Below are 13,935 nucleotides of genomic sequence, written 5' to 3'. Positions count from 1 at the left end.
GCTTGTAACACTCCAAAGAGAAAGGAAAAATTGAAATCGCATCATATGACCCGTTTAATGCATCAATAGATTTCCCATGTTTGCTTCTGTACATTACTATTTGCAGGGGTTAAATTGGGATTTGTTATGTGGGGGGGCTCTATGGTATCGAGCTTATATGTATATACATATACATATATAATACAATACATATAAGCTCGATACCATAGAGCCCCCCCACATAACAAATCCCAATTTAACCCCTGCAAATGACCATAATTAAAAGACATCTCTCAGACTTTTAAGAGTGATAAAGTCTCTTAAAACATCTTCATACTCTTAAAAACTATATCTGTGACACTCAACACTCACGTATGATCAAGCGCTAACGAAAACTCACCAAGAGTTGATGATTGTCTAATAGGCTATATTGTGGATCACAAAAGGCTATATTTGATCCGCTCATGCTACTTTTCCAAGTTTACTTGAAGTAGCGCTTCCATTCTGGCTTTGGCAGTGCATAAAGGTCCATTTCTGTAATAGCACCATGTTTCTCTAACAAAATTTAGTAGGACCTACTTTGTTTTCCCATTTTCCAGTCCTTGAATCCATGTGTCTAAAATTCAAGTACTTAAAAGAAGCATGGGCACGCTGACATTAATAAAACAGACATGTAGATCTTTACAGCTTAATAAAACAAGCACAAAATACACAATTAAAATGCAAAAGCACTCAATAAAACAATACGCTGTCAAGAATGAACTAATTAATAAAAACATGTATTTAAGTCATATTTAAAAACAGAGACAGTTATGTGGATTGGAAGACTATTCCATAAAAATTGAGCCTTCACTTTTTTTCCAAAAAAAATAAATAAATAAAAAAAATAAAAATAATAATGCCTACTATCATCTTTCATTTTATATCTGGCTTAGATATATTTCAGCCCTTTTGTTCTATTTCTCTTTGCTCTAATGCTGCTATATTTCATTTGTAATTTGTTCCACCTTTATGCATTAGGAATTATTTAAATAGCAACACATTAAATCTACTACAATACATTTTGCGTTTGTTAAATGCTGTAGGTTTAGCTGTTGGTTTTGAATAGTTTATATTTATGAATTGTTGTTCCCATTCTAAAAGCCATACAAATACATATTTTCATTTTTGTGGTCCCTCATCCGATGGTGTCTGGTCCAGTCCTGTTGATTTCACAATGTAAAACCATCCACCAACATGATTTAGACCAGCTCTGAACAGGTGCTGTTCACTGTCTAGGCTGTTAAGGAGAAATCAAAAGAGAAAATAACCAGTGTTGGCTGTAATAAGTTGAATATTACAGAATTTCAATGACTTTTTTTGAAGAACAAGAAGTGTAACAGATCACACTAATATTAAACGTCTGTAATCTTATTAGTTATCATGTTAATATGACACGACAAAAGATGTTTACTCGCCTCAGGTTACAGTTGGAGTCTTTAAGCGCTTTACTGAGCTGCTTCCTTGAGTTTCCTATTTTATTCTTTTTCAGATCAAGTTCTTTTAAAAAATGCAAAGCTTTCGTCTTAGCCAAAGGCTGAGCCAAACAAGCAACATCCGTAATGCCACAGTCATTTAGGCTAGAAAAAGACAGAGGAAGAGACTTTCACTTTAACCCAGAGTTTTAAATCAACTGCAATTATATTTAACTTTGTTCAACAAAATTTCAGAAGTGAAATCAATTATTTAAATGGGAATCTAATCTGCTGAGTGTCTCAAGATTTCACTACAATAATAAGTAACCTGGTCTAAAAATGTTTTATCTTTTTTGGGGGAGATTTTGGCTTTTTGGATTTCAAGACAAATTATCACAACAAAACCATTTACAGACTAATGACTTGTACTGCTTTTAAAATAATGATTTCTCTCTGAAACACCTTAACGGGACTTAGTTCTAGTTTTCTATTACATTCTGCCAAAAATATGATTGTTTGCCATTTTCATTCCTTGAAATGTTACTTGTCCCTTTAAAAAAATTAACATCATGTCATTCAAGGACCAAATTACCATCTCATCACTGCATTAAAAAAATATAATTTTATGTTCTCAAAATTCATGTCATGAAGAAGAAAAAAAAAACATCACTATGTGTCCTGAAATAAAATGTGAAATATTTAAGTGATATTGAGTGTAAAGTGTTTTGGTTTAAACGGTTTACATAACTAAGTATTTTGATACTTGTAGATCAGGTTTGTCCAATCCTGCTCCTGGAGGGCCACTATGTAGGACATTTTGGTTTCAACTCTAATTAAACACACCTGAAGCAGATAATCAAATATCTTCAAGATTACAGCAGGCAGGTGTGTTGGAGCAGGTTGGAGCTAAACTCTGCAAAATGTTGGTCTCCAGGAGCACCGCTAATGAACAAAAGCTTCTTACCTCAATCTCTCCAGTTTACAGTCTAAATTCTTCAGTACATCACATAAGTGCTTCACTCCTTTGTTTTTTACTTTATTCCCACTAAGATCCAGTTCTCTCAGGTGTGATGGGTTTGATCTCAGAGCTGAAGTCAGAGCAGAACAACCGTCATCTGTTATATCACAGTATCTTAACCTAAAACAGGGGAAATAAGAAAAACAAACCTCTTATTCCATAACGGTATATCATCTTCATGGAAAACAGAGTAAGGTGAATTCAACAAACTCATCTGAAATGACGTCATATCCATATGTTCTTCAGTTTTACTTCAAGTATATCAGGGCCTTAAAACGTCAGGTTAAACCTGTTGAAGTGATTTTGAGTTTTTTGATTCTTGTATGTGAATGTTATTAACCTCAGTCTCTCCAGTTTACAATGCGAATCCTTCAGTATGTCACATAAGTGATTCACTCCTGTGTTTTTCATTTGATTCTCACTGAGGTCCAGCTCTCTCAGGTGTGATGGGTTTGAACACAGACCTAGAATCAGGATGAGACACTGTTTCTCTGTAATACTGCATCCACACAGACTGAAGACAAAAAGAGAAAAGATAATGAATCACATCAATGTTCAGTTCATGTGTGAGTTAAATACATAATGGATAAATGCCATACAGTCACTGATACAACAGCAACAATCTGAAAAACGTAATTGTATAATCATAAGCCAATACAGGAAAAGTTGGATTTGATGATACTAGCATCTCTGGAACCATCTTCACTTAGACAAAAAACAACAACTATACATTATTCATGTAAATTAAGATACAGGATCAACTATATAACAATTAAAAAATTTACAAGGAAATTTGGTACATGAATCAAATTTGGTTGAGCATAGTTTACCATCACTAAATACAAATGTTGCTTAATAAAAGTAGATGCAGTCAAAAGTTCTATTAGTGCTGGAAAACCATGTAACTCTGCCAAAATAATCTAATGTCATTCATGTTAGACTATTTTAGTCTATTGCCACTTCTTCCATTTTAGCATATGAAACCATTTTAAACAAATTTTAGTCACAAAGTTTCAGAGTTTAAAGTTCTTGCTACTGACACACACACACACTGAATCATCAAACCATTAGCTAACAGCATAATAAACTTTCATCATGCTGTAACTGCTGTACAGTATAATGTTACTAACTCTAGTTTCTCCAGCTTGCATTGTGGGTTCCTGAGTAGATCACAGAGGTGTTTCACTCCAGAATCTCCTAGTTGATTTCCGCTCAGGTTCAGTTCTCTCAGATGTGATGGGTTTGATTTCAGAGCTGACGTCACAGCAGAACAACCTTCATCTGTCACATCACAGCATCCTAACCTACATTGAGAGAAATATGATCAAAAAACAAACATTTTTCATTCTGTCTTAGTCAAACACAAAAACAATTGCTTCTTTCATGCATGTAAATGTTCCTCACCTCAATCTCTCCAGTTTACAGTGTGAATCCTTCAGTACGTCACATAAGTGATTCACTCCTGTGTTTTTTAGTTCATTTTCACTGAGGTCCAGCTCTCTCAGGTGTGAAAGGTTTGAACGCAGAGCTGAACTTAGACTGAGACACTGTTTCTCTGTAATACTGCATCCACACAGACTGAAGATAAAAAGAAAAAAGTGAAATGATCTTATTGAAGAGCTACAGACTTTTAGTTTAATTCACAGTCTAATTTGATGTGTAAAAATTTTAGATTTTATGCTTAGACGTTATACTTTGGATATTTATTCAGATATTATACCTCTATTTTTTGCCAACATTTTTTGCAGTATAATTTTTGCAGTAACGCTAACAGTCAGAGATTGCCATTCATTTTATTTTCTCTCTGTCTGTGTAGGAGTGTGTGGGGAGAGTGAGAATGTTTTACACTCCTGATATTTTAAGGTCTCACCATTTCTGTTTTTGTACAACATTTTGGAGGATACACAGTTTTTATTCAACATATATTGAAAAGAAACATATATTGAAAATGCATGCATTAGGAGTGTTAAACACCTAATATAATGTATGATCATTGAGGAAATTCCAGAATGTGCAGTGCTATAAATGATGTAACATGAGTCATGTTGTCTTAAAATACACCTAAACAGTAAACTGGTACTAACGCTAGTATTTCCAGTTTGAATTCTGGGTTCTTCAGCAGAACACCAAGGTTTTCAACTCCTAGTTGATTTCCACTGAGGTCCAGCTCTCTCAGGTTTGATGGGTTTGGTTGCAAAGCTGAAGTTACAGCAGAACAACCTTCATCTGTCATATCACAGTATCTTAACCTACATTGAGAAAGAGAGCAGAAAATAAGACAGAAGCTAACTTCATAACAAAAATAGACAAAAGAAGAGAGATCATTTTATTTCACCATATCACAAAAACGCACAAATAATGTGAAGACCTTTTCACAAATATGTGAACTCATGAATGTTCCTGACCTCAATCTCTCCAGTTTACAGTCTGAATCCTTCACTACGTCACATAAGATCTTCACTCCTCTGTTTTGTAGTTTATTCTCACTCAGGTCCAGCTCTCTCAGGTGTGATGGGTTTGTTTTCAGAGCTGAAGTCAGGATGAGACACTGTTTCTCTGTAATACTGCATTCACACAGACTGAAGACAGAGAGAGAGAAGACAATGAATCACATCTATGATGACCCAATAAAGTTAAAAGTGTGGGTCTCATGACAGTAGTTTGCCATTTGAAAAGCACTTCGTAAGTAAATGCAGCTCAGAATTCAGCATCATAAAATGTATTTTTCAGAATATTCTACTGTAATTCTACAAACTGTAGAATTATTATTATTTAGAATTATTATATTATTGAAAAATAAAAAAATAATTTCAGCTCCCTCTACAGTAGCTGAAATAATTGTTGACTTGACTGAAAATACATTATTGATTTGTTTAACCAACTAAAAAGTTTGATCCACAGAGCTCTGGGTAGAAAGCAATACAATTTTAATACATAATTTTATTGTGTCTCTAATTCAGGCAAAAGAGAAAATAGTATTATCAACTACTGTAACATTACTATTAAAAGCAATTTAACATTTCAGAGCATGTAAAATACTCACGTCAGTGTGTTGAGTGTACAGTGTTTATCCTGCAGTAGAGCAGCGAGCCGCTTCATGTTTGTGTCTCCTAGTTCATGTTCACTCAGATTCAGCTCTCTCAGGAGTAACGGGTTTTTACCCACAATTCCAGTCACATACTGACAGGCTTCATCTGCAGCAGGACCCAAAAACCTGCAGAAAAAAAGATGACGCAGGATTCAATTCAGTTTGCAATTATTAAACTTAAAACATACGTTAAAATCACTTACCTCAGTGTCTTCAGTTGACAGTTTGGATCCTGTAGTAAATCATTGAGCTGCTTCACTCCTGATTGTCCAGGATCATTTCCTGTGAGATCCAGCTCTATCAGGTGTGAAGGGTTTGATCTCAGAGCTGAAGCCAGAGCTTTATAACCTTCTTCAGTGATACTGCAGTCTGAAAGCCTACAGAAAACATATTTTAAAAAGTAATCAAATTCATTACACATAAGATAATTTTATACCAAATCTTTAAATGCATTTTATTTATTTTCTCTTTTGATCAGAGAAGAAAAACATATTTCATATCTGGCAGAAACATTAAGGCCCGTTCACAACAAGAACGATAACTATATGCATAAAGATGAAGTTCTAAATATCATTTTAAATTTAAAAGAATAGCAGAGTTCACACCACAACTATAATAATAAAGATTTAGATGAACATTATTGTTGGGATTACTCACACAGTTAACATTTGAAAACATTCATTAGAAATATAAAAAAGTAATCTAAACGTAACCAAATGTAATCAGTTATATTAATAAAGTAATTGAAATAGTTACCCTACTTCCTACATTTTAAAAAAGATAACTTGTAATCTGTAACCTATTGCATTTCCAAAGTTAACCAAAGTAATCCATAGTTATGCACTATCCACTCAACCGTGTAGTGTATGAATTATAGTATAAGGGTATTTTGTCATCATTGGAGTCTGCTGCCCCTCCACCTCCACTACATAATTAAAGCTGCGATGGTTGAGTGCATAAAGCGTCCAACATTACACACTTCATTTTATTGGTTAATTAAGTGCATCATCTGAGTATTTAAAGTGCACTTATTCTTTTTGGAATTTTCAGAATTAACATGAGTAGTGCGAGTAGTGGAATAGTGCATAAGTATGCGAATTGGATCACACCTATAAACTGTATAAAAATAAAAAGATGGATGACGCGTCTCGACTTCCTTCCACTATAGAAAAGTGAAGCCAAAACGTCCCAGTATGGCCGCTTAAATATGCCATTATAAACAAAATACTCACATCAGTGTGTTGAGTTTACAGTGTTTATCCTGCAGTAGAGCAGCGAGTCGATTAACATTTGAGTCTCCTAGTTTGCATTCACTTAGATTCAGTTCTCTCAGGAGTAACGGGTTTTTACCCACAATTCCAGTCACATACTGACAGGCTTCATCTGCAGCAGGACCCAAAAACCTGCAGACAGGAGAAGTACACTGACATTACCTGCCATATAATGACTTTAGTGAAAGTATGTGAAAGGGCCAGTAATCATTTCAAAGGTTTTCGTATGATCAACATTTTGACAAAACCAGTTTTAATGATAAAAATGATATTTTAAATGATAAGCCGCACGTTGCGGTCTTAAAACAATTTCTTTAGAAACAGAAAACGAATGAGTAACAATCATAAGTGATTTCAAAATAAGTTTGTCTCGAACGCATGTTATTGCAAATAATAATAACAGATAGTCAGATATAAGTCAGCTGAGCTGCCACCGCAGATGATTTCACACACAATGCACTCTTTCAGTCAGAACGTGTCCATGTCTTGTGACTGAGTGTGTGACAGAGAAAATTGGAGTGAAAATCATGCCATTTAGGGTGACAATGCATGCATTATAGAATTTGATATAGCAACTTTTCAAAAGTTGCTAAAAGATGATAAATGAAATTAAAAGAAGCTAAATTTGTTGTTAGTGCTTTTTGAAAAAAAAATGTTGCTAGGATCATCTGAAAAGTTGCGAAATCTAGCAACAAAATTGCTAAGTTGGCATCACTCGAGGTGGGTGCTCTCTGTGCGTCTGGGGACAACAAGGCTCTCATTAGTGCGCAATCAGGGGGAAAATAAAGACCTGCGCCGCAACATTAGTGGCATAAACAATTAAGCTGTCAAATAATAGCTAATTTTATTGAAAATCAATTACTAATCATCTTGACTACTAGTTTTAGTTCTATTACACTTTATTATATCAAGAACACTCACCTCAGTGTCTTCAGCTGACAGTTTGGATCCTGTAGTAAATCATCGAGCTGCTTCACTCCTGATTGTCCAGGATCATTTCCTGTGAGATCCAGCTCTATCAGGTGTGAAGGGTTTGATCTCAGAGCTGAAGCCAGAGCTTTATAACCTTCTTCTGTGATACTGCAGTTAGAGAGTCTACAGAAAATAAAAACGTTAATTAAATTAACACTGTGGATCAAATTAATAACTGCCCAATAGTCTGAATCATAAATGGACTAAATCACACTAGAGTTAAAGACATAATCACAATGCAAAGTATTTTTGAGCAGACTGAATGAATATATAATATTCCAGTGATTGCTGGAGTTGAGTGTAGCTGCTGGTGAAATGTACTAACTTGAGTATCTTCAGTTCACACACAGGATTCTTCAGTCCCTCACAGATCTCTTTGACTCCTGAGTCCAGCAGACGGCTGTTGTTCAGGTTCATCTCTTTCAGGATGGTTTTTGAGAAGAGAACAGTAGCTAGAACTGAACAGCTTTTCTTTGTCCGCTTACAATTATTCAGCCTGAACACAAAATCAGCATTATTTATTATTCAGCACATATTCAACACACAACAGATCAACAGCTCTTCATATCTGTTCACACATGTGGCCAACAGTTTTTTTTACACTGAATAAACAGAAGATATAATGTATAAAATCATGTTCACTCACTTCATTTTCTCCACTTTACTATGAGAGTCCATCAAAAGAGCAGAGAGTTTCTCTCCATCCAGCTCTCCTAATTTATCTTCACTCAGATCCAGTTCTTTCAGTAATAATGGACTTTTACCCAGAACTTTAGTGAGATACTTACACGCTTCGAGTGCAGCAGCACTTTTCAGAAACCTAAAGGAATTATATTTTTATTAATTATTATTATTATATTTTTATTATGTTTTTTTAATATAATTTCATCTTAATTTTATGTATTGTGCATTTCTACAGTAGGATGTACTTATTTTCAAATTATTTAAGCAATTATTATTTTGTCATGAAACTTGTATTGGAAATGAAATTCAGTGGTATGATTGTGTTGAAATTCTTAGTATTGAGAGTCTGTAAATTCCTCTTCCTGTCATTCCAGTTCCACAGTAGACCATTTGAGCCCTTTACCTAGCTTCATACAGTGGACTTCATGTCTTTCAATAAGTTCAAAAAATGTCACGTTTTAATCACCTGATAGTCTTCAATTGATAATGTCCATCCTGTAGTATATCACTGAGCTGCTTCACTCCTGATGGTCCAGGATAATTTCCGGTGAGATCCAGCTCTATCAGGTGTGAAGGGTTTGATCTCAGAGCTGAAGCCATAGCTTTATAACCTTCTTCTGTGATACTGCAGTTAGAGAGTCTACAGAAAAGTTCAAAATAAAATATCTTACATAATACAATTGAAACACGTAAAAACTTAACATTGTGTTGAGAAATTATTTTAAATTGTAAAAAAAAAAAAAGGTAAGGCAAAGAAGGTGAATAAAACGTTAGATTCAAAACAAACAAACAAACAACAACAACAACAAAAAACATAAAACATTACTGCTAAAGAAGAAAAATATTTGCCATTTCTTTCGTTTTTTTAGCATTAAATATGGTTTAACACTATGATTTAAATCACTCACCTGAGTTTCTCCAGTGTGCAGTTTGTATTTTCTAATCCAAGTTTCTTCACTCCTGAATCCTGCAGATTATTGTTTCTCATGTCAAGCTCTTTCAGACTGGAGTTTGATCTCAGGACTGTAGCGAGAGCTGAACAGCTTTCCTCTGTTAGACCACAATCACGTAGCCTAAAATATTAAACATGAGAGAGAGAATTTACAAACAAAGTACTTGATGCCAACATTCAGTGAGTACTGAGAATTATTTTGTTTTAGTCATCTGATTTCTTTAAGATACTTTAAATATGTAATAATAAATTAACAATACTCACTGAAGTGTCTTGAGTTTACAGTGTTTATCCTGCAGTAGAGCAGTGATCTGATTCACTCGTGTGTCTCCTAGTTCATGTTCACTCAGATTCAGCTCTTTCAGGAGTAACGGGTTTTTACCCACAATTCCAGTCACATACTGACAGGCTTCATCTGCAGCAGAACCCAAAAACCTGCAGACAGGAGAAGTACATCGACATTACCTGCCATATTATGACTTGTTTTCAAATGCTTGTGACAGAGCCTTTAATAATTTCAAAGCTTTTAAAAATAACTTTTTCATGGTTTAAAGGATTAGTTCACTTCCACAATAAAAATTTCCTGATAATTTACTCTCCCCTGTGTCATCTACAATGTTCATGTCTTTCTGACTTCAGTCGCAAAGAAATTAAGTTTTTTGAAAGAAAATATTCCAGGATTTTTCTCCATATGGTGGACTTTTATGGTTCCCAATGGTTTGAACTTCCAAACTGCAGTTTCAATGCAGTTTCAAAGGGCTCTATACAATTCCAGCTGAGGAATAAGGGTCTTATCTAGCAAAACAATCATAATTTTAAGAAGAAAAAAAACTAATTTATATAATTTTTTAACCACAAATGCTCATCTTGCACTAGCTCAACCTCACACATTACATAATCACGCACGCGTGACATGCGCGAGCGTGCAAAGAAAGTCAGACGCCCTTTACAAAATAAGGTAAAATAACGATATCAGACGATTTTGAAGTTGGAGGAAAAAATGAGATGGAGTTTATTACCCTACTCTACCTTTCTGAACCGAAGTACACAGACGAAGAACTAACCACACGTGACTTTTCCAACGTGATTACGCAATATATGACGACGCGCATGCGCATCGCAGAGCTAGTGCAAGATGAGCATTTGTGGTTAAAAAGTATATAAATATTAATCTTTTTATGAAAATGACCGATCGTTTTGCTAAGTAAGACCCTTATTCCTCGGATGGGATCACTTAGAGACCTTTGAAGCTGCATTGATACTGCAATTTGAAAGTTCAAATCATTGGGAACCATTTAAGTCCACTAAATGGAGAAAAATCCTGGAATGTTTTCCTCAAAAAACGTAATTTCTTTGCGACTGAAGAAAGAAAGATATGAATATCTTGGATGACAGGGGGTGAGTATATTATCAGGAAATTTTTATTCTAGAAGTGATCTAATACTTTAATAATCTTTCAGCTAAAGTTTCAAAATTATTGGACTTCATTATTTTAATATCACTCACCTCAGTGTCTTCAGTTGATAGTTTGGATCCTGTAGTAAATCACTGAGCTGCTTCACTCCTGATTGTCCAGGATAATTTCCTGTGAGATCCAGCTCTATCAGGTGTGAAGGGTTTGATCTCAGAGCTGAAGCCAGAGCTAGATAACCTTCTTCAGTAATACTGCAATTTGAAAGTCTACAGAAAAGAGGTGTGTAACAATAATAATAATAATAATAATAATAATAATAATAATAATAATACTTTTATATAACAAATATTATTGAAAAACATATTTTTTATTATTAAAAATACTGTTAAAATACATATTGCTTTGTTAAAAAGCCAAGTTTAGAACTTTTTTTGCACCTCTTCAGGTTAGTGAAGAAAAAACTATTCATAAGTGCTGACATAAGAAGAATCTTACCTTTCTATTAGGTCTACTAGAGTAATTTTAAATTTGAACCAAAGATAATGTTTTGCGATTAAAATATTTTCATTTAATTTACATACCCAAGTTTTTCCAGTGTGCAATTAATATTTTCTAGTCCATTCTGGAGTTTCTTCACTCCTGAATCCTGCAGATTATTGTTGCTCATGTCAAGCTCTTTCAGACTGGAGTTTGATCTCAGGACTGTAGCGAGAGCTGAACAGCTTTCCTCTGTTAGACCACACTTACGCAGACTAAAATTATGAACAGGAGATAATTTACAAACACAAAGAACTTGATGCCAACATTCAGTGATCACTGAGGAGTATTCATTATAATGATATATTTAAGATACTTTAAATGTACCATAATAAATTAAAAAATACTCACTGAAGTGTTTTAAGTTTACAGTGTTTATCCTGCAGTAGAGCAGAGATCTGATTCACTCGTGTGTCTCCTAGTTCACATTCACTCAGATTCAGCTCTCTCAGGAGTAACGGGTTTTTACCCACAATTCCAGTCACATACTGACAGGCTTCATCTGCAGCAGGACTCAAAAACCTGGAGAAGAATGATGAAGCAGGATTCATTACATTTTAAAGATAAACTTGAATTTACTTTAAGAAACCGTATTAATTAAATATTTTTACAAATAAATTGCCTGCATCAATTACTTTGCATTATTGCTTCATGTCTCACCTCAGTGTCTTCAGCTGACAGTTTGGATCCTGTAGTAAATCACTGAGCTGCTTCACTCCTGATTGTCCAGGATCATTTCCTGTGAGATCCAACTCTATCAGGTGTGAAGGGTTTGATCTCAGAGCTGAAGCCAGAGCTTTATAACCTTCTTCTGTTACATTACACTCAGAGAGTCTAGAACAGGTATTAAAATACAACATTCGGCTAAATAATCAATTATAAAAATAAATCAATTAAATAAATAAAATATATATATATATTTTCAAACAGAAACTCATGACTGAATAGGGCTGTATGTTCACTTTTCATAGCACTGGTGCTGCAGAGGATGAAAGTTTTGTAGCACAGGCCACACAATTACAGCACAAGAATAAAACATTTGTTACCATCTCTGAAAACAACCACAAGAAGCGCAGTTTATCATTTAAATGGGCATGTGAAATTATTGTTCCATACATGGCACACAAAATCCAAATTTAACAAGAAACACATTTGCAAAATATTTATATATTAAATAACAGCAGGTTTGTTGTGCTAGTTTATCGGACAGCACAATTTGGGCAAACTGTTTTCCTATATCAATGTAAGGTTATATAATTATTAGCATCCTTAGATTTCACAGAAAACTGCAGGGTGACCTGTCACATGCAGGGGTTCTATAACTATAAATAATTAGAAAAGTCTAAGGCTTTGTTATAAAATTTTTAATTATTAAGTAAAAAAAAAAAATCTGTGACAGTAATTTAATTTTTGTCAGGAATTCCTGTGCATCCCCTGAGAGGAAAAATAACTCCTATACACTTCCCTACACTGGAGAAAGATGTATGGATTAACATATTTATTTCAAATTTCTTTAGAGAGAAGTTATATTTTTCATATTTTTACCCAAAACAGGGTGTTATGAGTATTAGTGAGTAAATATGTGTAATGTAATGTCTGTTTTATTCATACTAGAAGCCAGAGGGCACCCTTACGCACAAACTCCACAGAGACTCACAGAAGTAATTTAAAGGTGCAGTGTGTAATATTTAGGAGGATCTATTGACAGAAATGCAATATAATATGCATAACTATGTTTTCAGATGTGTATAAAGACCTTACACAATTGACTGTTTTGTTTTTATTAACTTAGAATGAGCAATTTATATCTACATACACCGCGGGTCCCCTTACATGAAAGTAGCAACCATGTTTGTACAGTAGTCCTTAAAGGACAAACTGAGCGTGTTTCGTCACTATGATGTTCTTGCGAATAAATCACTGACACAATGATGAACAAGTAACAATAATATTCGCAATAACATATAATTTTATTGAATAATTAAGTAAATATAATTCCTTGATTTACCTTTGTAAAGAAACCTCATTGCTGGCTACTCTCGGCTGTCTCAGACTACGACATCTTAGTCCTGTATCGGCCACCGTAGTTTCTCTAAAGGGAGGGGTGAGGGGGGGACTGAGCCGTTGGTTGCAATTCGCAACCTCACCGCAAGATGCCGCTAAAATTTACACACTGCGCATTTAACTTATGATGTTGCAGGAAAACCTCTCAGGTTACGTATGTAATCCTGGTTCCTCGAGGGAACGAGACGCTGCGTCGGAAAACGCTAGGGGAACGCCTTCTGTGACCACGCTCTGAATCACACGTGATTAGGAAGCTATAAAAGCACGTGCGGCGGAGCCAGCGTTAGCTTCAGGAATGAGGCAAGTGCTGGCAGGGATGTCGGAAGTATGGCACCGAGACGCAGCATCTCGTTCCCTCGAGGAACCAGGGTTACATACGTAACCTGAGACGTTCCTCTTCAGGAACTCGAGCTGTGTCGGAAAACGCTAGGGGAACGAGAATGCCCACGCCGCCAGACTTTCAAATCTCTGCCTAGTGTGGAAGACTGCACAGCTAGGGCGA

General features: G+C 35.0%; 1 protein-coding gene and 1 long non-coding RNA gene across 2 annotated transcripts in view; one reads left to right on the top strand and one right to left on the bottom strand.

Annotated features, from left to right (window-relative positions):
• The window catches only part of LOC107749586 (uncharacterized), a 93,629-nt gene extending 88,101 nt beyond the window's left edge, over positions 1–5,528 (top strand). Inside the window, exon 4 of the long non-coding RNA XR_001641056.1 lies at positions 5,500–5,528. This is a non-coding gene — a long non-coding RNA (uncharacterized LOC107749586). The remainder of the gene's footprint in view (positions 1–5,499) is intronic.
• Positions 1–13,935, bottom strand: part of LOC107749583 (protein NLRC5-like) — a 92,171-nt gene that overhangs the window by 60,935 nt on the left and 17,301 nt on the right. The window contains exons 12-17 of the mRNA XM_016564754.1: positions 9,375–9,539; positions 8,933–9,106; positions 8,429–8,602; positions 8,108–8,278; positions 5,743–5,916; positions 5,495–5,665 (exon numbers count right to left, since the gene is read on the bottom strand). Coding sequence (XP_016420240.1) covers positions 5,495–5,665; positions 5,743–5,916; positions 8,108–8,278; positions 8,429–8,602; positions 8,933–9,106; positions 9,375–9,539 — 1,029 coding nt within the window. The remainder of the gene's footprint in view (positions 1–5,494; positions 5,666–5,742; positions 5,917–8,107; positions 8,279–8,428; positions 8,603–8,932; positions 9,107–9,374; positions 9,540–13,935) is intronic.

The sequence above is a fragment of the Sinocyclocheilus rhinocerous genome, unplaced genomic scaffold (assembly GCF_001515625.1).
Source record: "Sinocyclocheilus rhinocerous isolate Xijiao unplaced genomic scaffold, SAMN03320098_v1.1 scaffold1926, whole genome shotgun sequence".
Taxonomy (NCBI): domain Eukaryota; kingdom Metazoa; phylum Chordata; class Actinopteri; order Cypriniformes; family Cyprinidae; genus Sinocyclocheilus; species Sinocyclocheilus rhinocerous.
The sequence above is the reverse complement of the archived record's forward strand: the minus strand, read 5'-3'. Positions and strand labels throughout refer to the sequence as shown.